At 37.7% G+C, this 24,105-nt stretch overlaps 1 protein-coding gene across 1 annotated transcript in view; it reads right to left on the bottom strand.

The window, feature by feature from the left end:
* Positions 1 to 16,590: 16,590 nt before the first annotated feature.
* LOC308266092 (protein LEG1 homolog) overlaps positions 16,591 to 24,105 on the bottom strand; it is a gene marked incomplete at both ends in the record, with an annotated part of 32,773 nt that continues 25,258 nt past the window's right edge. Inside the window, 2 exons of the mRNA XM_080700120.1 lie at positions 16,591 to 16,652; positions 21,347 to 21,443. Coding sequence (XP_080556246.1) covers positions 16,591 to 16,652; positions 21,347 to 21,443 — 159 coding nt within the window. The remainder of the gene's footprint in view (positions 16,653 to 21,346; positions 21,444 to 24,105) is intronic.

The following is a 24,105-nucleotide window of genomic DNA, read 5'->3' as shown; positions in this document are numbered from 1 at the left end:
GGTGCCAGGCCATGTTTTGCCATAAAAATAGTTTGTAAGACTATTAACTAAATGTATAAACAAATGCTAAATGATACATTGTTTATGATTTTGTAATTTATTTTATCTTTTGGCAGCACATCAGAAAACCTCAATGCAAAAGAGAAATTTTTATTTCTTTATTTACTTATTTATTTATTTTGTGGTACTGGAAATGGAACCCAGGGGCATTCTACCTCTGAGCTATACCCTCAGTCCTAGTTTTTATTCTCTATTTTTTGAAACAAGGTTTCACTGACTTGCAAAGGGCCTCACTAAGTAGTAGCTAAGGCTGTCTTCTAACCACCATCCTCCTGTCTCAACCAAATACTGGGATTACAATCACGAGCCACCACATCTGGGAAGAAAAAATTTATCTAAATAGATTTATAAGATAGAAATAATGAGCCAGGTGTGGTAGTACATGCTTGTACTCCCAGCATTTGGGAGGCTGAGTCAGGAGGATCTTAGTTTAAAGACAGCCTCAGCTACTACTTAGTGAGGTCCTTTGCAACACAGTGAGACTCTGTTACAAAATAAAGAATAAAAAATAGGGCTGGGGGTGTAGTTCAGGGGTAGAATGCCTCTGGGCTTCATTGCCAGTAAAAAAAAAAATGCAATACAAAATATAGAAGAGAATAGAAAGAATTGCCTTTTTTACTATTCCTATTTAACTTCTTTGTAACAACATTTAACTCTAGAAAACAGAATGTAATGGAGTAAAAGTCATAAATAATTTTATGAAAAGAATTTTGTACTACATTTATGAAGTTAAAATCACCTCAGTAGGCTACAAAAACTTTTTTATTTTATTTCTCAGGGAAAAAAAATGTTTGTTAGTTACATAAGCCTATAATTTTATCTGGAATGTTTGCTAGCATAGTTAGATATAATATGTCCCCTAAAGATATCACTTATTATTTGGAGCTGATGTAATTATGTCATGAGGGTTGTAATCCCAGAAGTGTATAAATCATTATAATGAGATTTACCTGGGTAGTACCCATTAGGTTGGTAGAGTGTGGCTGGAAGTGGGTCCCTTACTATGTAGCTCTGGGAATTATATAAAGGGTTTCTGTTTCCCCTACTCCTTTTCTTGCTTCTGATCTACATGATCAGAAGAGCACAGCCCATGTGCTCAGCCTTCACCTCCTGCCATCATGCCCTGAGATCCATGGTTCCCAGCCTCAAGAGCACTGAGCCCAAAAATCATAAGAAAATAAATCTTTCCTCTAAGTTATGTGGTCAGATATTTAGATTATGGCTGCAAAAATGCTGGCAGATACAGTTTGTCAACCATAACACTGATACACAAATTTACATTTCGTTTCTACTTTCACTGATTTATGCCATACAATTGTAAATGTATTTATCATACTGATAATAGTTGAGCATTTATTGCAATTTTATAATGAAGTCAATGAAAATTAAAATATATATATTTAGATCTTAATCTCTTTCAGAAATGGAAATAATTTGGAATTTTATCAAGACAGATCTAGTCAGATTTTGCTTCAGAAGAATATTTTGATTCATAAGTTTAAAGCAAGCCCAACAAATCTAAAAGTAATGATTTGGAAACTTGGCCAAATCCTATAAAATTCATTTAAAAAAAAAAAAAAAAACAGAGAAGGGAAGATGGTGGCCACCAAAAAGGACATGCATTCCTCGGAGAAGCCATGGACACCAGACTTTGGTTTAATATCTTATTGGGACAACTTAAGGAGACATTTCCAGCTGTGACTTCCTATCTAGAATATAGAAGAGAGAGTGGATAATGGCAGAATTAGAAGCAAGATGACAAGAAGGAGCATGCCACTCTTGAAAAGTGATTTTTGGAAGAACATCCCAGAAGAGATTAGAGAAAAGACCACTTCAGCCATGCATGCTGGGGAACTCTTAACAACATATTTTGTAAGAAAAATGATCCGGGCATGGTGGAGGGACCCCTGCAGTGCCAGGCAGGAAGCCCAGCTGTGTGTCCCAGGGAGCTCAGCATGCCTGGCCACAGAGCTCCTCTATGCTGTGCTAGGGGCCATGATGTGCTTAGGACAGCAGATCTTGCTCTACGCGGTTAGGCTGTGAGCCTCTGCTCTTGGAAGGGGGATAAAATTAATTGCTGCTGAGTGCTCGATATCACAACCTCTTCAAAACACAGATACTGTCTTCTCTTATTAAAAAATATTGGGCCAAGATGGCAGTGGCAGCAGCCAGGATTCAGGAGCTGCAGACAAATCCTATTCAATCCACCTTGAACTTCTGGAAAAAAATCTCTGCGAAGGGGGACTGCTCCTGCCGCACATGCTTAAGAATTCTGGACACCATACCATTTAAGGACAGAGCTCAGCAGAGAAATAGGGGGAAGGTAGTGGTAGCAGGGGCGGCAGAGGCCAGTATTTGGGAGAGGCAGAGATCCGACCCAATCCACCTTGATCTTTTGAAGAAATTCCCCCACAGGTAGGCTGCTACGGCCACGCATGCTTAGGAAGTCTGGACAACTTGCTGTGTAGGAAAAGTGTTTGGGAGAGAACTGAGATGGTGGTAGTGGCGGCAGTGTTGGTGGTGGTGGCAGCGGCGGTGGCAGTGACTAGTATTTGGTAGAGGCAGAGATCTGATCCAATCCACCTTGATCATTTGAAGAAATTGCCTCAAAGGTAGAATGCTACCACTGTGCATGCTCAGGAATTCTGGACAACATGCTGTGTGGGAAAAGTGTTGGGGAGAGGACTGAGATGGTGGAGGAAGCAGCAATGGCGGCACCCAGTATTCGGGAGAGGCAGAGATCTGATTCAATCTACCTTGATCTTTTGAAGAAATCACCCCAAAGGTAGAAAGCTACTGCCACACATGCTTGGGACTTTGGGACAACATGCTGTTTGAATAAGGTGCTTGGAAGAGAACGGAGATGGCTGTGCCAGCAGCAGCAGTGGTCAGTATTTGGTAGAGGCAGAGATCCAATCCAATCCACCTTAAAATTTTAAAGAAATGAACTCAAAGGTAGACTGCTACTGCCGTGCATGCTCGGGAATTCTGGAAAACATAGTGTGTGGGAAAGGTGTTCAGGAGAGAACCGAGATGGTGGTGGTGGCAGTGGTGGTGGTGGTAACCAGTATTTGGAAGGGCAGACAGATCCAGTTCAATCCATCCTGAATTTATGAGGAAATCTCCCCAAAAGTAGACTGCTTCTGCCATACATGCTCGGGAATTCTAGAAAACATGCTAAGTGGTAAAAGGATCTAGGCGGTATCAGAGGGAGCTCTGCGTAGCTGGGATGGGCTACCATGCTGCGTGTTCTGGGAGACATCAGCCCTCATGGCCACTACACTCCTTTGTGCAGAGTGGGAGGCCAGGGTGCATGTGGAGCAGCAGAACCTGCTCTCTGAAGTGAAGCTGTGGACCTCTGCCTTTGGAGGGAAGACAAAATTCAGTGCCACTAGGTATTTGGGGTCCCTGCTTTTGCAAAAGACCTGTACTGCTTTCTCATATTACAAAAAAAAAAAATGGAAGAACGCCTGGCGTGGTGGCACATGCTTGTAATCCCCGCACTTGGGAGGTGGAGATAGGAGGATCATACAGATTCGAAGCCAGCCTCTCTGGCTTAAGAGAATCTGTTAACAAATGAAAATATATTTTAAAAAAATAGGTCTCCGGGAGTGTAGCCTGGAGGTAGAAGGGTTTCCAGGAACCCCAGTACCACCAAAGAAGAAGAAGAAGAAGAAGAAGAAGAAGAAGAAGAAGAAGAAGAAGAAGAAGAAGAAGAAGAAGAAGAAGAAGAGGAGGAGGAACATCTGTGTAGATGACCTATGCATAGTGATAGAGACCAGAGCCCAATGCATGGCAAGGCCAGTGCCCGGGCCTCTGAGGCCAGGATAGGAGCCTGCTGGGCAGTGAGGCCGGTGCCAGAGCTGGTGAGGCCAGGATCAGAGCCTGCCATGCTGTGAGGCCTCTGCTGGGGCCAGTGAGGCCAGATCAGAGCCTGCTGTTAGGCAACGCCAGTGCTGGGGCTTTTGAGGCTGGGATCAGAGCCTGTAGAGGGGTGAGGCCATCCCCGGAGCCAGCAAGGCCAGGATAGGAGCCTGCCTTAAGTCAAGGCCAGTGCAGGGGCCTCTGAGGACAGGATCGGAGCCTGCCATGAGGCAAGGCTGGTGCTGGAGCCAGCAAGGCCAGGATCAGAGTCTGCCGAGTGGCCAGGACAGTGCTGGGGCCTTCAAGAGTAGGATCAGAACCTACCATGTGGCAATGTGGCATACACAGAGAAATATCACAGAAAATAAAAAATCAGATGCTTTCCCTAATATGCAAAAACTAGGAAGAAATGGGTAATAGGAGGAAATCTAGTTGAAGAAAGGGCCCTATGGAGGAGCAATTAAGGTGACCTATCAGAGGGGATGGGATGGGGGAAGATGAAATCTCTTTAAAGCACATGATATACTTAAACAAATATATCAAAGTTAATCACTAAATCAAGCATGGGATCAAGGGAGGGAGAAGGAATGGGATGGGGATTGGATAAAGGCCAATTGAATGATGTGTGCTTGTATATCCTCACAAGTCTTATATTCCATTGAGATGTTTGACTACAATGCACCAATAAAAATATATTAAAAAATAAAACAAGTTTGTGAAAATAGCCAAAAAAGCCTAAAATGAGTAGCATTTGAAAATCATTGCTTTCACCTTATACTGTCTGTACTAGTAAAGCCTTTGAGATATATTTATATAACTCAACACAATACCAGATGGAGAAAAGTTTTCTGAAGCAAAAGAATGGAAATTTTTGTCCTGCTTTTTCTCACAAATTCTGACGTTTACAAAAGTAAAAAAATCTCAGACATATATACATAGACACCCATGCACAGAGGCATTCACCTTGTAAACTACATCTATGATAAATAACGAGCTACTGTGCCATCTGCCCCTTCCAACATGTTTCTTCACCATTATATAATTGTCTCACTATAATACAGAGACTTGAGTTTTCTCACTTTGAGAAGTATATTCTCTAGCCTATCAAAATAATATCAACTAGAGCATCTTTTAAAACCCTTAGCTTGAGGCACTGCACTAATTTTCTTACACACACTATCACATTGAATCATCCTAGATGTCAGGAGTGACCAGCATATCTGAGAGGAAAAGAATGACACAGACATGAAAAGCAGATCCAAAGGGATGGGCCAGGGGCCCACACCCAGAGGTGAGGTCCCTGGGCTACTTTTCCACAGATTTTATTTTTCAATAAGGTTATATATTCAAACACTGCTGAATCATTACTATTATTTATAATAAATTTGAAGCTTAAGATTAATACATAAGGCTAAGGAACACATACCATAACAGAATCACTAATATTATATCCAAGGGTTGTTGTATAATTGTAAAAATGAGAATAATTTTCATGAGAGATATTGCAAGCAAACCAGGAAGACCTAAGCCTCCAAATCTCATAATACTAGGAACATATTAGTTCTGTTTTATTAATTGGGGGAATGGGCCCTGGAAATTTCCATATAAGGGGCTATAAATAAATTTTCTAATGTGCAGGGACTCCTGTGTGGTAGAGAATCTCCTTGGTACTCTAGGTGACCTTTCTTATGACTCCTCAAGTGATTCCTGGCCTTGTTAGTGTGATGACACGTAAGTTGAACTGAGGCATTCCTGGTAGTAAGGGATCAGCACTGTTATTAATCCATAGGTAATGCATCTGAAGGATCAGGTTGTTCTATTGATTTTTCAAGCTCATAATAAGGATTGGCTCTTTTGTCATGCAACAAAAGAGGTCCAGTTTCTGTGTAGACAGAGGCATATATTCCTCTCTAAGTTAGCGAGGAAGCAGAACAATGCCATTTTTTCTTTACAATGTGAATCTTTATAAAGGACTTTAAATAAAGCTCCTTGCAATGAATTTTTTGAAAATTTTTATAAATAGGGATTGTGCCATGTGTGTCACAAAACAAAAAATTAAAAGTACACTAAAATGTTTTGAGTAGAGGAATGATATTTAGATGATAAGAGATTTTACTGATCAATAAACCAGGTCTTAAACAAAAGTAAACTCAAGAGATTATCTTGATAAAGGGCAATTATAAGTTATTTTTAATAAATGTTAGGAATAAAAAACCATATTGTTTTGAATATAAAGAGAATAGAAAATTGTCTTAATTAAAAATAATTTTAAGATATATTTATAAAATTTTACCAAGAACAGAAACAGATCAATATGTAAGAAAACCTAATTGTTTAAACATGTAACTAATACATTAAATGATATTTTTAGAAAACCCTTTAAATATTTTCTTAACTTTAACCAACTTAATTACACAAACAAAAATGTTTTATGAGTGTTATCCTTTATAAATGATTTGCAACTTTCTCAAAGCCTCTGTGACTTGTTTAATCTTTTGATTTGTTTTTACCTTTTTCTTTATGGAATAACTCAGTCATTTAGAACAAAAATATTGTCATATAAGATCCTTTTCTATCTAAAAGCATTTTTACCCTTCTTTATTAAAATACTTTCTCATAAGCCGGGCGTGGTGGCACATGCTTGTAATCCCCGCGCTTGGGAGGCAGAGACAGGAGTACTGCGCAGGTTCGAAGCCAGACTTGCTGATTTAAGAGACCCTGTTTCCAAATAAAAATATAAAAAATAGGTGTCTGGGAGTGTAGCCTGGAGGTAGAACGGTTTCCAGGAACCCTAGTACCACACACAAAAAAAACTTTCTCATATTTTTTATTGGTGCATTGTAATCATACATCTTAATGGAGTACACAATGTTAGAGGCATATATGCATTCACAAGGATATCAATGTCAATCACAAAGCCAAACATGAGAAGGATGAAGGGGGAAGGAAATGGGGTAGGAATTGGGTAAGGGCTAAAGTGTTGTGTACTTTCTCATATTAATAAATATTTTTATTATTTATTGGGCTTTTGTCTTAATTCTTTTGTCTTAATTCTTAATCTTATGTTTAAAATAATTCTTATAAAAATATTTGAATTTAGATTTTTTGGGGGGTTACTGGGGATGGAACCCAGGAGCATTCTACCTCTGAGCTATAGCCCCAGCCCTAGTTTTTATACTTTATTTTAAAACAAGGTCTCACTGAGTTGTAAAGGCTGTCTTTGAACTGTGATCCTCCTGTCTCAGCCTCCCAAATGCTTGAATTACAAGCATGTGCCACCATGCCTGGCTAGATGAATTATTTTTAGGTAAGATAAATTATATTCTTAATAGTTTTTGTTAAAACATAGCCTAAATTTTTAGCAGTATATATAGCATCACATATTAATTAGAATTTTAACTTTTAGTAATTTATGTTTAGTTAATATCCAAAAGAAGGCAATATTTTTTTTTTACAAATATAAAAAATAGGCCAGGCATGGGGGCATACTCTTGTAATCCCAGCATTTGGGAGTCTGAGACAGGAAGATTATGGTTTGAGGACAACCTCAGCTACTTACAGAGGTCCTTGGCAACTCTGTAAGACCCTGTTTCAAAATAAGGAATAAAAAATAGAGCTGAAGGTATAGCTCAAAGGTAGAATGCCCCTGGGTTCTATCCTCAGTATTGTAAAGTAAATAAATAATAAGTAAATAAATAAATTTGATACACTAAAATATATTGTTTTGGGCTGATACTATGATGCCAATAGTATTTCATATTAAGTAATTGATTTAATATTTTAACTTACTTATAAATAATTTAGATTTTTAAAATATAGAAATCTATAACACTTGTAATCCCAGCATTTGGGAGGCTGAGATAGGATGATCACGGTTCGTGGACAGCCTTAGCTACTTAGTGAGATTCTTTGCAACTGACTGAGACTCTATTTCAAAATAAGAATAAAAAATAGGCCTGGGGGTGTCAATTGGAGGTAGAATGGCCCTGGGTTCCATCCGCAGGACTGAAAAAAAATACATAGCCATCTATAAAACAAGTCATTTATATTCACCCAATTTACCAATTAATAATTATCCATAAAAATAAAGATATTAAACAAGTAGACTTAGCATTTTAAGCTACTTCTCCTGTAAAAGAAGGAAACCTAAACAAAAATGTTAATTATACTTTAAACATAAAAAATAGCTACAATTCTAATTGGCTAGCATCCTGGAAAGAGTCATGTTAGTAATTTTTAATTATTTTATCTTTATTTTTACCAACAAATTTAAATTAACTTATTAAAGATTATTTATTTATTTATTTATTTATTTATTTGTTTTGTGGTACTTGGGGTGGAACCCAGGGACTTTTCTACCTCTGGGCTATACTCCCAGACCTATTTTATACTTTAATTGGAAACAGGGTGTCACTAATTTGCTGAGAGCCTCACTAAGTAGCTGAGACTAGCTTCGAACCTGTACAATCCTCCTGTCTCAGCCTCCCAACCGCAGGGATTACAAGTGTGTGCCACCATGCCCGGCTAACTTATTAAAGATTTAAATCACATAAACTAAAGGGTGTTTGAATATATTTTTATCTTTATTATTACTGTTTTTAATTTATGAGTATTCTTTTATTTATATAAGCCAATTTTGATACCCTGTAGACAATAGACAGACAATACACTTATGGATACAAACATTCATAAAAATAGATAGTAAACAATATCCTATAGCTTAAACTTGCCAGGTATTATATTCTCACCAGTAGGATCAAGAGAGTTACAAATATTTACTAAAGATGCCAGATTTAAAGCTTTAGAATTAAAACATAACCTATCACAGATGTTTGTTCTTGATATAATGAGTAATAGATTGTAAAATAGAGGACACAAATATAGTAGCCTATTTATTTATTTATTTATTTTTAATTTAGTTTTATTGGTGCATTGTAATCATACATCACATTGGAATACAAGACTTGAGAGGATATACAAGCACACATCATCCAATTAGCCCTTATCCAGTCCCCATCCCATTCCCTCCCCCTCCCTGGATCCCATGCTTCTTTGGTAATTAACTTTGATACATATGTTTATATACCTCCTGCTTTTTAAAGAGGCTCCATCCTCCCCTATTCCATACCCTCTGATTGGTCACCTTAATTGATTCACTGTAGGGCCCTTTCTATAGCTTGACCACTTCCTGTTGCCCCTTTCCTCCTAGTTATTGCTGATTAGGGGAAGCATCTGGTTTTAATTTTCTGTGATATTTCTCCCTAGCACGCCGCGTTGAAAATACTGATCCTACTCTTGTCAGCCCCAGTTGTAGCCTGGCTACCCGGTGGACTGATTCAGACCACGCTGGCTCAAGCAGCGGCCCCGACACTGGCCTAACCCCTCAGCTGGCTCCGATCCCAGCCTTGGAGGCCCCAGCACCGGCCTTCCTCATGGCAGGCTCAGATGCTAGCCTATGGCCCCGGCATTGGCCTAACCCCTCGGCAGGCTCCAATCCTGGCCTCTGAGACCCCGGCACCGGCCTAACCCCTCGGCAGGCTCCGATCCCGGCCTCAGAGGCCTCAATAGCGGCCTTGCCTCATGGAAGGCTCAGATGCCGGCCGCTGGCCCTGGCACATGGTAGCCTATTTAGTATAGGATGTCTGGGACAGAATCTACCAACCATGGCTGACACTAAATCAACTGATTTAGGAGTCCACTTGTTGCTCCATGGGGAAGATTCTACATCAGATATTACCACCTTTAGTTTTTTAGCAGGGACAAAAACCAAATATTTAGATCATACTTTTGATCACTTTTTTTCTCCAGTGTTTGCCTTCTACATATACGTACCCAAGGAATAAGTTTTTAGGGATAGCATGTTTTAAATATTCTAAAGCCTGAGACATGTATCCCTCATTATATTTTAAAAGTCATACACTATATTAAGTGGGAATGAGCAAGAAATGGTCATGGGTTTTCCAATTAAAAGGAGTTATTTATAAGTGGATGATATAGCTTTTAAGAACTTCTTTAGTAAGCAATTTTGTTATATTTTATCATAACTCTTTGAGTAGCTGAAAAGGCAAGGATTTATGTCTCAGATATTGAATTGTGCCTTGATTCCTAAAGCCAGAAAATGTCTGGGTTTATTATTATTATTTGTACATGTGTGTGTGAGTGTGTGTGTGTGTGTGTTAGCAACATCCATAAGCAGGCAGCTATTACAGGCACCAATTGTCTAGAAGTCCTTATGGGAGAGAGGAGATTAGATGACCAAGTAGATGAATGTGGTAAAGGAAACTTTTCCTCTGTTGTTAAACAGGATCTCAACTCCAGAGAAAGAAGAGAAGAGAGAGCAGGAATAAGCAATCAACCCTTCAATGTGTCCTTAGGATCTCTACCAACTGGCTGTTGTCCTAAGGAAGGAGGAGAAGCCAGCCATTTTTCCAATGGTGCCAAGCTCCTGGAAGAGGGACAACTGGAGGAGGTGGAGGGCAGCAGTGTTCATGGTTCATATGCAGCAAATTCCTCATTATCTGAGTTTAACGCCCATAAAGCTCCCCAAACTAGGCCCCAAGTGATGATAATTTTCCCTAGGATTTTTTCCCACATGCTGTGCCCTTTGAAGGTTCTTACTGAGTCTACCCCATATTTTCATATCTGAGAGAAGGAAAAACAAAAAGAACACTAAGTTCTAGGAAACTGCCTGTTGGACCCCAACTGGGAAAGGAAACTCAGAGAAGCATTTAAACCCCTAGACAAGCCACTCTAAATGGTTACCCATTGGGGGACACCTCCCTTTGAAAGCTTTTCTCTCTCTCCCAGGTCACATTGTGTCTTTGAAAGAAAGTATAATTGACAACACTCAGCCGGGACAACTTCTGCGTAGTGACTAGAAGACACTCAGTGGACATCAAGGCTGACTGAGGATCCTATGGGTGGTCTAAACCTCTCTTTGGTAGATTGCATGGAATTTGGGAGAAATCAGTTTGCAATTGATGATGCTTGACCTGAGCTACTCCAAATTAGTGCCAAGAAGGCAACGCCTGGACACCAGGGTCCCCTACCCATTGCCCAAAAGGATGATCTGCCTCTTTTTCCCTTTCCTGTTCATTACAATAAGTTCCCCGCTTGCTTTTCTGTTGTCTGTGAGTGTCATCCTTTGTACTTCATAGACAAGAAACCCAGTAAGGAAAATGTGCATTTCAGTTATAAGCAGAAAGGTCATGTACTGCTGGATACATGTAGAGAGTCCTTGAGATAATGGTAAAAAAAAAAAAAGCAAGATATCTGGGAGTTTGTACCAGCAAGAAAAACAGAGACGCTTACCTTGGAGGAACAGTCCACGTCCAGCAAGTTTCAAAGTCCAGTCATGACTTTCCAAAATCATTAGTTTTTTCCAAGGCAAATGTTTACCTGCCTCTGGCCGTCACATTCTCCACACCTAAGCTCTATGAGAGATGTATCTTTTGTCCTTATTTTATGGAGAGAAGAAACTGAGCTTTAGCAATTTTATGTATTTTTTAAGAGAACATCTAAACTTGTGTGGTTAAGTTGAAAATTCTAAAGTCTAACCAGAGACAAATTTTCTTAACCATAACTGACCTGATTTTTTTGTGGTTCTTATGTGTGCAGTCATCTCACATGATGTTTTCACCATATCCTACAAGTTTAACTGGTGGTGCAGAAACTATGCTTCTTAATGGGATGAGTGAAGATGGTGGAGGAGAGGTGAAGAGTGTGTTCAAGCTTCTCTGCAGCTCAGGATGAAGCAGGTGGAGAACAACTAGTCATTGGAGTGAATGACTGAAGGAATAAACTGTGGTTCAATGTTAGAGAGTCTGATGACTGAAATGACTCAGAAGAGACAAAAAACTGTCACTGAATACTGGTAAAGAGAGCAATTGACCAATAAGGTATTGAGGTGGTAGAAAGAAGTAGGCAGATAGGGTTGGATGGACATGATGGAAAAACTTCATTTCCTGAGAGACAACTTCTAAAACTCTTAAAGAGACCAGACCTCCTAAATGTCAAGTGATAACAAGATTATATGCTTCCTGAGAGTGACCAGAGAATCACAAAACTCCAGTTGTTTCTGCTGAAAAGCAACCCCAAGAGATTCCTTGAGGATGCTCCAGAAGGCTCAGGAAACCCCATCTGAAACTCCAACCAAGAGAAGGAGAACTAAAGAAGGACACTGCAAATACACCATGTGAATCCCAGGAAACTGCCTCTGAGACTCCAACTGGAAAAAGAGATTCAGAAGCATATAAACACTAGAAAAGTCACTCTGGTCAGTTTTCCCACAGGATATTGGTCTATGCTTGATACATGTAATACCCTCTATTGATGTTAGTGGGGCTCAGTGTTCCAGGATGTGAACTATAGGGTAATCAGGATGTTGGTCTTTGCTTGCTACATTTACTATAGGGTAGCAGGATATTGCTTTAACTCCCTGAAAAGCTCAGGAGATGCATTAAACAATTTTGGCTTGGCTCTTGTCAGGGCATTAAATTAATATCCAACCAAGCAGACTTCAAACCAAACTTAGAAGAGACAAAGGACACTCTGGAGATATGGCTAATGAAATTCTGTTGTAGACTCAGGGATTAGACTCAGATCTCCAGATTCTCTTTGTGCTATAATATATCTATTTCATTTTCCCTTATCTCCTCCCACCAAGAAAAACAACACTGTGAGAGAGGAAAATGTATGAGTGTCTACATTAAAAAATCATATTTCAAGTAAACAAATAGATAAATAAGTAACCTAGTATTACATCTCAAAGTCATAGAAAAAAATAACAGGCCAAACCCAATATCAGAACAAGAAAAATAATAAAAACCAGAGCTAAAATAAATGAAATAGAGACTAAAATAACAATACAAAGGATTAATAAAACAAATGGTTTTAAAATATAAATAAAACTACTAAATACTTATCTAAACTGACCGAAAAGAAGACTCAAATTTCTAAGATAAGACATGAAAAAAGATATTACAACAGATATCACTGAAATGCAAAGGCTCATTAGAGACTATTTTATAAGCTTACATACCAAAAAATTGGAAAATCTAGAAGAACTGTATACATTTTTAGATACATATGACCTACTAAAATTGAACCAAGAGGATATAAAAACACATCAAAAATAAGCAATGAGATTGAAGCAGTAATTAAAAGTTTCCCAACAAAGAAAAATCCAAGACCAAATAGATTCACTGCTGAATTCTACCAGAATTATAAAGGACTAACACCAATGCTCTTCAATTTCCTTGCTCCATTTCATAGCATAAAAAGAGAAGTGCTTTTAAACTCATCTTTTGAAGCCAGTTTTTCCCTGATAGCAAAACCTGTTAACAATACAATGAAAAAAGAAAGAAAGCAATAGATGAATATCTGTGATCAAATAGATGTAAAAATTCTCAATAAAATATTTGTTAACTGAATTCAACAGTACATTAAAAAGATTATAAAGAATTTCAGCAAAATTCAACAACCAATCATGTTAAAATCCCTAAATAAACTAGGTTCAGAAGAAGTTACCTCAAAGTAAGATAGGCTTTCTATTGCAAACCCAAAGCCAATATCATATTGAATGGGGAAAACCTAAAGCTATTATCTCTAAAATCAGGTATGAGACAAGAATACAAACATTCTAAGAGCTCATATTCAATATAGAACTTCAAGTGTTAGATATATGGTTTAGTGAATATTCAATTGAATGTAAGAAAGATCACCTCTGATTAAGCTTGTGACACTTCCAAAAGGAACAGGCAGTGAATGTCAAAACTAATAAGAGTATTTATTTATTTATTTATTTATTTATTTATTTTGTAGTTCTGGGGATGGAATCCAGGGGCATTCTACCTCTGAGCTACACCCCCAGCCCTGTTTTTTAAATTATTATTATTATTATTATTATTATTATTATTATTGTTGTTGTTGTTGCTGTTGTTATTATTATTGTTATTATTATTAATATTATTATTATTATTATTAATTTTGAAACTGGTCTGACTGACTTGCAAAGGACCTCATTAAGTAGCTGAGGCTGTCTGTGAACTGCAATCCTCTGGTCTCCGCCTCCTGAATGCTGGGATTACAAGTGTACGCCATTACACCTGGCTAAAATGATTAGAGTTTTTAATCAATTTGGATTTAAAGTAGAAATTATTGGGAAAAGAGAAGGTTCCTGCACATTTTGAGATTTCTTGACAGTTAATGCAATAATATCAGAGCTCCTATTCAATGTGAAATCTTTCCCTCTGTCCCTGAGATCCAGTCACCAGAGCTTTGATGTTATTTAGAGGATCCCTACATTAGATAGAGATTGGGCTAGATCAGGCAGGGTGAAATGATTTATGTAGTCACTTCTAAAGTTAACATGATCTGAATCCCATTATCTCATTATGACAGAATATATTTATTCTAATTTTTTCATCTCCCATTTTTCTGCTTGGCTATGGACTACCTTGAATCAGCATATGGGAGAGTGAGACTAATAACTGTCAAAATGATAGATCAAACTTTCCAGCCACAAGCTTATGATAGTTTTATGTGAATAGGAGATGGTAATAGCAGGTAATATTTCTGTGGCACTTTGCATTTTATAAGCACTTGAAGATCCATTATTTCATTTGATAGTTCTTCTACTCTGTGAACCAGTTATTATTATTAAGCCTCATGTGGTGATAAAGAAAGAAATTTCAGACATTCCTCAAGAAACACAGCCCTTGAGTTGTAGACTCAGGGATTAGATTTAGATCTTCAGATTCTGATTCTTTTTGCTACAATATATCTATTTCATTTTTCCTATCTCCTCCGGCCAAGAAAAACATCACTGTGAGGGAGAAATACTGTTGCTATCCCTTTTAACAGATAAAGTCACAAAAGATAGGATGTGATAGAAATGGAAATTAAGTCTGAGTTTACTGCCTAAAAATCTTGTGTTCTTTTTATCTACAATGTATATTCTACAGCATATAGTTGTATTGCTATTTGTGATATAAGAAAGACATAAGAATCTAAAGGCAGCAGTTGGGGACAGTGGATTATGAGAAGAGGAAATGAAATCCAAAAGAACATGGGGCCCAGGCTATTTTCCCCACCAGGCACTAAGAGCCCTAGCCTGCAGTGCAGTTAACACTGAGGGGAAAAACTATGGACAAAGAAGATAAATCCAAGTTATTAAAATGACTAACATAATGTATGAAGAATTCTATTTCTTCCTGTTTTAACATCACCTTTCTTCTTTCCCAACAATTAGTTGTTAAGCTCCTCAGAAGCCACAAACTGTCTGTTTTCTATTTCATTTGTATCATAAAAATTGTAAAGTTTGAGAGACGATTTTAATCTCTTTATACCTATCCGCCAATTTCATCTTTGTAGCAACCCCTTACATTATTATGTCTCCCTTTTCCCATTCTTAAATTTGAGGAAATGAGGGCCTTAAAATTAAGATAATTTATTTCACATTATATAGCTAGTAATTGCAGTAAATTAATCTAAGAAGGGAGAAAGAAAGAGAACAGGAAGAAATAATGGAAAGAGGGAAAGATGAAGAAGTAAAGGAAGAAAGTAGGGAAGGAAAGAAAAGAAAGAAACGGAATAGATGATGTCATTCATAGACTAATACCCCACTAGGTGCAAGGTCAAAATGGGTTCCTGTCAACTCTTCTACATGGTTGTTTAGAGTGCAAAGTACTTCAGCCACTATGGAATCGGTGTGGAGATTCCTTAGAAAACTGGAAATGGGTCCACCATACAATCCGAATATTCCACTCCTGGGTATCTTTTCAAAGGGGTTGAAATCAGAGAACTACAGTAACATATGCATACTCATGTTCATAGCAGCACAATTCACAATAGCCAAAATATGGAACCAACTGAAGTCCCCATCAACAGGTGAATGGATTACAAAATTATGAGAAATACAGAGAGAATACAGACAATGGAATTCTACTTAGCAATAAAGGAGAACAAAATCATGTTATGTCAGAATTCCTACTTGCTTTACTTGAGAGCTTGGAAGCATGTGGTGTTAATGTGGGGTCTGTGTATATGTTAATGACGAGCATCCATGCAAGCTCATGCTTGAAAACATTTGCTTCTCCTCAGTTTAACTTCATCTCCTTTTCCTCCTTTGTCATTCTGAGAGCTCCACTAGGTTTGTGTTTTATTCTAAAGCTGTAGCACCAGAGCCAGAATATTGGATATGGAATAGACATTTTTGGATGACAGCTTCCACCACTGACTAGCTGTGTGTCACAACTTTGCTGTGGCCTAACGTACCCATAAACTAGAGATGTGATAACCATAAACTTTACAAATGCATGGAAAAATATCTTATCCTCTGAAAAACACTTTACAAATTTAAGATATTATCTTCTATCTCATAGAAATATCTACTTTTTTCTGAAGAATTTATATCTCCCCCATTTATTTTATTTTATATTTTGGCACTTCTTACTTGGCTCCTGTTTATTTCTCAAAGGCATAAGTGCATGTAACTTTCTTATAAACAGTATTTGAAACCAGGTACTTTCCTTCCCAGATGTGTCTAATATATATTTTTGATGGCTCCCTCACCCCTTATCTTTCCTTTAGAAATCTTCAAAAATAACAAGATGTGATGAAAGCCATTTGGGCAATGAACATAAACATTGTGATGGAAAAGGAAGTCTAGCCTTCTAGCTGGTAAACAACTGTTCCCCAGTGCACCCCAGGAGAAGCTCCACTGGCCACTGCAAAAGAGAAAACAATCTCAAAAGTTTTAACAAAACTGGGTGCAGTGGCTCATGCCTGCAATCTCAGTATTTTGGAGGCTGAGACAGGAGGATCACAGGTTCAAGATCAGCCTCATCAATTTAGAGAAGCTCCCAGATGCTTACACCTTGTTTCAAAATAAAAAAATAAGACTGAGGGTGTAGCTCAGAGGTAGAACAGCCAAGGTTCAATCCACTTTAACACACACACACACACACACACACACACACACACGTTCACACACGTTTTAACCTATGATAGGACATTTACATTGTCTATCCTGTTGTGTCAAAACCTGTATTGTTGCATTGTTGGGGGCAACACTTTTATTCAGTATGCTTATTTTTATGTGCCTGCCTCTTTTTTCCACTACCAAAAGCTAATCAACTAAAAATTATATTATACTTAAATTTCTCTGTAAAAACAGTTGAAAATAGGATGAAAGCTCACCAACTATTTTTACTTTCTAGAATTTGTTTAGTCATTTTTCTAGTGTTATCATCATTCCTGTTAAGGCTAACTTAAAATATATATAATTATATCAAGGGTGATTTAAAACAACTAACCTTCTTAACTGATTCCCTAGGAACTGTGGAAATAAATTTCACTTTACATTTTTCAATTTGTTTTATAAATATGCTGTACTCTGGTGTTTTGAAGAAACAAGAAAAGTCTTTGTGAGTTTTAGAAACTTTCCATAACTTCATTCTCTGGCCCCTAAAAACCCATTTATATCTAAAATATCTCCAAAGTTTTGATAATATTCTTTATTTTTTATATACCATATACTAGATTATTCTTTAGATGAATGTTTATAGAGTTGTAGAAAAACGATTTAGTCAATCATAATATTTTAAAGGAAAAGGCAATAGAACTGTAATGAGAAATAAGTTTGGTTGACCAAAAGCCAAAGTGATCTGTAAATAGTGTGTATTTGTACATCACTTATACCTGTAAAAGCTGTAAAGAATACTTCAAAAGAATCACATTTTGTAGTTTATCTTATTGTGTTTATTCAGAAACAATAAATCTTTGCCTCTAGTAAAATTAAGAGAAAGCACATTTATCTGGTAAGAGATACACAAACATTTAATAACAAGCCTTAGACTTTTTTCATTAGTCATACTCTTAAAAAACTGAGTTTGATCTGATAAATATTTTATATTACACAAAAAAATTTGTATGTAGGATAAGAGAGAGAGAGAGAAAGAGAGAGAGAGAGAGAGAGAGAGAGAGAGAGAGAGAGAGAGAGAGAGAGAGTGTGTGTGTGTGTGTGCGTGCTGGGTATTGAATCCAGGGGCATTCTACCTTCGAGCAACACCTCTCAGCCCTTTTTAATTTTCAAACAGGATCTTGTTAAGTTGCTAAATCTGTCCTTGAACCTGCAGTCTTGCCTCAGCCTTCCAAGTACTGAGAATACAGGTGTGTGCCACCACTCCCATCTTATTAGATATTTAGTACCAAAGAGTTTCTGATTATAATAAATCATGAAACAACTTTTAAAAAAAATTATAGAGATTTCTCCTGCAATGTTTATATTCTGATTTTGTTCACTCCTTTTTTTTTCTTTTTAAATTACAGTGAACCTTGATTTCCAGTGCTCTGAAGTTTGTTTAGTGATTAGATTCTGGTAATATTATATGTTGTCTACAATTTCTGAAACTTTATGGGACGGTTTAAACTATTATTTATTTTGCCTATTTATGCCCATAGAAACAATACATCACTAAGGTTTATGTTCTCACATCTGAGGGTTTTGTTGTTGTTGTTGTTGTTGTTGAGTGTTGTTTGTTTGTTTTGCAGCACTAGAGATTGAACCCAGGGATATTCTATGTCCAAGCTACAACTCCAACCCTATTTATTTATTTATTTATTTATTTATTTATTTATTTATGGTACTGGGAATGGAACCAGTGCCTTTCTATTTCTGGACTACAGTCTCAGACCTATTTTTATATTTTATTTGGAAACAGGGTCTCAGTTGTTGAGAGCCTCACTAAGTAGCTGAGGCCGGCTTCGAACCTGTGTGATCCTCCTGTCTCAGCCTCCAAGTACTGGGATTACAAGCATGAACCACCATGCCCGGCTCCCACATCTGAGTTTTGAATGCTAAAAAGAATCATCATTTAATGCCAAGAGCTTGGCACACCGCACCATAGATACTTTTGCACTTACACAGTTTGCTAATTTTTTTGTAATAGGAAATACTTATTATTTTTTTAATCTGGTACATGAGAACAATTTAAATTTGTAGGTTTTTTTTTTTTTTTTTGGTGGTACTGGGGTTCCTGGAAGCCCTTCTATCTCCGGGCTATACTCCCAGACCTATTTTATACTTTTTTATTTTTGGAAACAGGGTCTCAAACCAGCGGGGCTGGCCTTGAACCAGAGTGATCCTCCTGTCTCCACCTCCCAAGCGCGGGGATTACAAGCGTGCACCACCATGCCCGTAGTTTTAAAGTACAATTCTTTGATTAGTAAGTCAAGAGAATTAATATTTTACTTTGGTTGTCAATCATCAAGGGCTTTTTGTTAGAACTCATAGAACTTTTCTAACTTAATATAACTCTCTAAACACTATATTTCCAATTGTATTGATGTTAAAAGTGCAATAAACTTCATGTTCATTATAGCAGATTTTGGGAATTGGAAGTAGATTTTCTAGTTTTCATCCATATGTGTTTCTTGTTATGTTTAACTATAAAATAACTAATTTCCTAAATAATTAAAATATTCTTTAACTTGAATTAAAATCAAATTTTCATGACTAAGAAGGAGAAATCATAGATGAGCAAATAAGGTGACCCTTCCCCCTTCAGGGAATTGGAAGGAAGAGAAATTCCCTAATGCACATGATGTTGATTCACAAATATATTAAAGTCAATCACTAAGCCAAACATAAGGAGGGAGGGGTGAGGAAATGGGGAGGGAGTTGGGGAAAGGCTAAATGAGTGATGTGTGCATGTATGCCTCTACCATCTTGTACCCCATTAAGATGTATAACTACAATGCACCAATAATAATAATAATAATAATAATAATAATAAGTAAAATTTTAAAAAGAAAGTCCTCTTGTATGTAAGAGCCAGGAGCAGGGAAATAGTTTTCCTTCCCCTCTTCAACCCAATAGATCCACAGTGTTGGTCCCAATCAAAAGGACCAAGTGTTGCAGCATGGTCATGCTACATAAACAGGTACCAAGTCTACTAATTATTAATGTTGTTAGTGGATAATGCTGCCCCCTTCATAAGGGAATCATTCAAGCAGTTTTTGGAATGGGGATAGAAAGAAAATGAGAAACAGAAAAATGTGATGCTTTGACTTGGGCTGGCTCAACTCTTACAACCAGAACTTCAATATGAAACTCTTCTAAGAGGAAAGTCAACAACTAATATGACTTACACATATTCATCCAACGGTTTATAACTAAAGTTACTTCTAGTTAGAGACTATGTAAAGTTGTGGGATATGTGAACCAGAATTAGGCTGGTTCACTTAAATCAGAATAGCATGAAAGTGTTTGTATTTCACTGTCAAAATATTCCTAAAATCTTACCACCACTTTTTACTGCTCCTAATTTCCCTATGGCCCAAGCAGCAAGCATTTCTGTTAGGTTTATGAAAGTAACTCTGGAACCATTATTTGTATTCTTACCCCTGCTAACTATCAATCTATTTTCACTGCAGTAGTTGAAACAGTCTCATTAAAACATATGCAGCGCCGGGCGTGGTGGCACACTCTTGTAAATCCCCGTGCTTGGGAGGTGGAGACAGGAGGATCGCGCAGGTTCGAAGCCAGTGCACTGGCTTAAGAGACCCTGTGTCCAAATAAAATATATATGTGTATATATATAAAATATGTCTAGTGTATCCCAGAAGTAGGTTTCCAGGAACCCCAGTACCACCAAAACAAAACAAAACAAAACACATATGCTGCACAGGACAGTCACTCTGCACCTCACTCTGTAAAACTCCAGATTGCTAGAAGAATCTGTGTTGTCCTGTGTGGTCTATTCCCGTTGCCTCTAAGCTCTTCCCTCTGATGCTCTCTCTTCTCTTGCTTTGTGCAGACAGCACTGGCCTTCCTATTGGTTGTCCTCCATGCCAGGGAGGGCACTTCTACACTCAGGGAATGTAGAAGGATGGGACAAGGGTACCTCCATCCCAGGAGGCATATTCTCTCCTGGTGTGCACATCACCTCTGTTTGCACCCGGGGAGTCCTTGGGGTATGGAGAGAAGCACCAAGGTAAAGGCACATGTAGATGCTGGTGAAGAAAGGAATTGTCCAGGGGAAAAGAAAATGCAGGGACTTCTTTTGTCTCAAGCAGAACTCTCAGGCATGCCTTCCAAAAGATCGCTCCCCTCCATAGCTATCTGCTTTTAAGTTGAGAAGCACAAACACTTCTCATGCACCAGACTGTTACGCAGCTCCCACATCAGCTACTTTCAGGCTGCCTTTATGTTTTGCAACTACTTCATACAATTTTGTCCATTAGGATTCTCTCTCTTTTTCCCTTTGTGTCACCCATATCCCCGCCTGCCCCAGCACGGCCGGTGCCAACGCAGCCCTGGTGGAGTTTTTCTCCCTCTCTGTGCAGTGTTCAGGATCTGTAAGTCTCCTTCAGTCTGACCACTCGTACTGAACTTTGGTGCATTCCCTCAGTAACTCACCTTGCTGAGTAGCTGCTTCAGTTTCAAACCACAGGGACGCTGAGATGTGCTGCCTGTCTTTCTCTGTCACATCGCTCTCCCTCGAGTCATTCATTTGCTGACAGTTTTTAATGTAAATACAAGTTTTGATTATTTATTTGCAGATGAGACATGAAAGATAAACCCAGGATACCTTTCTTTTGCCATAAAGTAATTCTTAGTATTTTTAGCTCAAGTTGAAACAATTGACAAAAATAAACGATGGCCTAGAATACATGCAGATTCTATTAGATCAAATAATGGAGAAGTATCGACAGCAGAAAAAGTTAAATATCTATCAATTTCACCTTTAAGGTTAAAGTTGGCAAAGTCTTGTCCTTCCGAATAGCAAAATCCAACCCTTCTTATGATGGTAAAATAGCTAAACATTTCCTTACATAAACTTTACTAAAGTAAATTAAATTGATTATAAACTGAACATGAACATTTGCAAATAATGTTCTAATATGTACATTAAACAAACATTTAATTTTAGTTTTCTGAGTTGTTTTTTGTTTGTTTGTACTTAACTCAAAATCCTGCCAGACTATTGGCCTATAACTGAATTTTAACTATGAAAATGAAGATAGGGTTTAATCATAGAAACAGCCACTAGATGTTGCTATTTGTCTAGTTTTAAATATAAGCAGTCGGAATTCTCAAGTTTGATTCTCCCTTATCATCATCAAATATTTATTTATTTATTTATTTATTTATTTATTTATTTATTTATTTATTTATTTATTTATGGTACTGGGATTCCTGGAAGCCCTTCTACCTCCGGGCTACACTCCCAGACCTTTTTTTTTTTTTTTTTTTGGAAACATGGTCTCTTAAGCCAGCGAGGCTGGCTTCAAACCTGTGCAATCCTCCTATCTCCGCCTCCCAAGCACGGGGATTACAAGCGTGTGCCACCACGCCCGGCATCATCAAATATTTTTATCAAACACAATATCTAATTCAATGCTAACTTTGAGTAAAAACAAATTATTTTATTTTATTTTATTTTATTTTTAATTTATTTTATTGAAAGTAAATGTTATACATTTAATCTGTATTTGGTGCCCTCTTTCCCCCCTCATTTCCCTTACCCCCTCCCGATACTTAATACCCAGGCTAACCTTGCTATATTTGTACTTTTACAACTATTTGGGAATAGCCGCTCATCAACCAAGTTCAGCCTCCTTCCTCTCTTAGTTTTCCATTCAAACTTTGCTGAGATTTCCCTTCCATTATCTGGATTCTCTCTGGTATCCCCAATGCTCACTCGTTTGGGCATATTAGAGGAAACATATGTCCCTTCTCTTTCTGTGTTTGGCTGATCTCACTTAACATAATGCTTTCCAGCCCTTTCCATCTTACAAATGATGTGATTTTGTTCTTCTTTATAGCTGAATAGAATTCCATTGTGTGTATTTCCCATAACTTTGCAAACCATTCATCTCTTGATGGGGGCCTAGGTTGTTTCCAAATTTTGGCTATTACAAATTGTACTATGAACATATGTATGTATATGTTGCTGTAGTTCTCTGTTTTCAATCCCTTTGGAAAAATACCCAGGAGTGGTAAAGCTGGATCGTATGGTGGATCTATTCCCAGTTTTCTAAGGAATCTTCACACAGATCTCCATAGTGGCTGAACTAGTTTGCAGTCCCACCAACAATGTAAAAGAGTTCCTCTTTCCCCACATCCTCCCCAGCATTTATTATTGTTTGATTTCTTTATGCTTGCCAATCTGACTGGGGGGGGGGTAGATGGAATCTCAGTGTAGTTTTGATTTGCATCTCCTTGATGACTAATGATGAAGGACATCTTTTCAGGAATCTATTGGCCATTTGTATCTCCTCTTTTGTAAAGTGTCTATTCATTTCAGTTGCCATTTCTTGATTGGGTTGTTTGTTTTGCTAGTGCTGAGTCTTTTGAGCTCTTTGTATATTCTGGATATTAGCCCCCTATCGGAGTGATGACTGGTAAAGATCTTCTCCCATTCTGTAGGCTTCCTCTTTAGGTTCTTGATGGTTTCCTTTGATGAGAAGAAACTTTTTAGTTTGATGCTATCCCACTTGTTGATTTTTGCTTTAATTTCCTGAGCTTTGGAGGTTTTGTTGAGAAGGTTACTGCCTGTGCCTATATGTTGTAGTGATGAGCCTATGTTCTCCTCTAATAACTTCACAGTCTCAGGTCTGATTTCTAAGTCTTTGATCCATCTCGAGTTGATTCCTGTGCATGGTGAGATATAGGGGTTTAGTTCCATCTTTCTACAAATGGATAGCCAGTTCTCCCAGCACCATTTGTTGAAAAGGCTGTCTTTTCTCCAGCATATGAGTTTGGCCCCTTTGTCAAAGACTAATTGACTGTAGGTGTGTGGATTTGTTTCTGTATCTTCTATTCTGTTCCACTGGTCAGTGTACCTGTTATTATGCTAGTACCATGCTGTTTTTACTACTATTGATCTATAGTATAGTTTGAAGTCTGGGATTGTGATGCCTCCTGTGTGATTCTTATTGCTGAGAATTGCTTTGGCTATTCTGGGTCTTTTCTTTCTCCATATAAAGTTCATGACTGATTTTTCTAGGTCTGTGAAGAATGTAGTTGGTATTTTGATGGGAATTGCATTTAATCTATAAATCATTTGGCAGAATGGCCATTTTGATGATATTTATTCTGCCTATCCACGAGCATGGGAGGTCTTTCCATCTTCCAAGGTCTTCTTCAATTTCTTTCTTTAATGTTTTATAGTT

Source organism: Muscardinus avellanarius (genome assembly GCF_963383645.1).
Source record: "Muscardinus avellanarius genome assembly, chromosome: 8".
Taxonomy (NCBI): domain Eukaryota; kingdom Metazoa; phylum Chordata; class Mammalia; order Rodentia; family Gliridae; genus Muscardinus; species Muscardinus avellanarius.
This window is presented reverse-complemented; position numbering and strand designations above follow the sequence as displayed.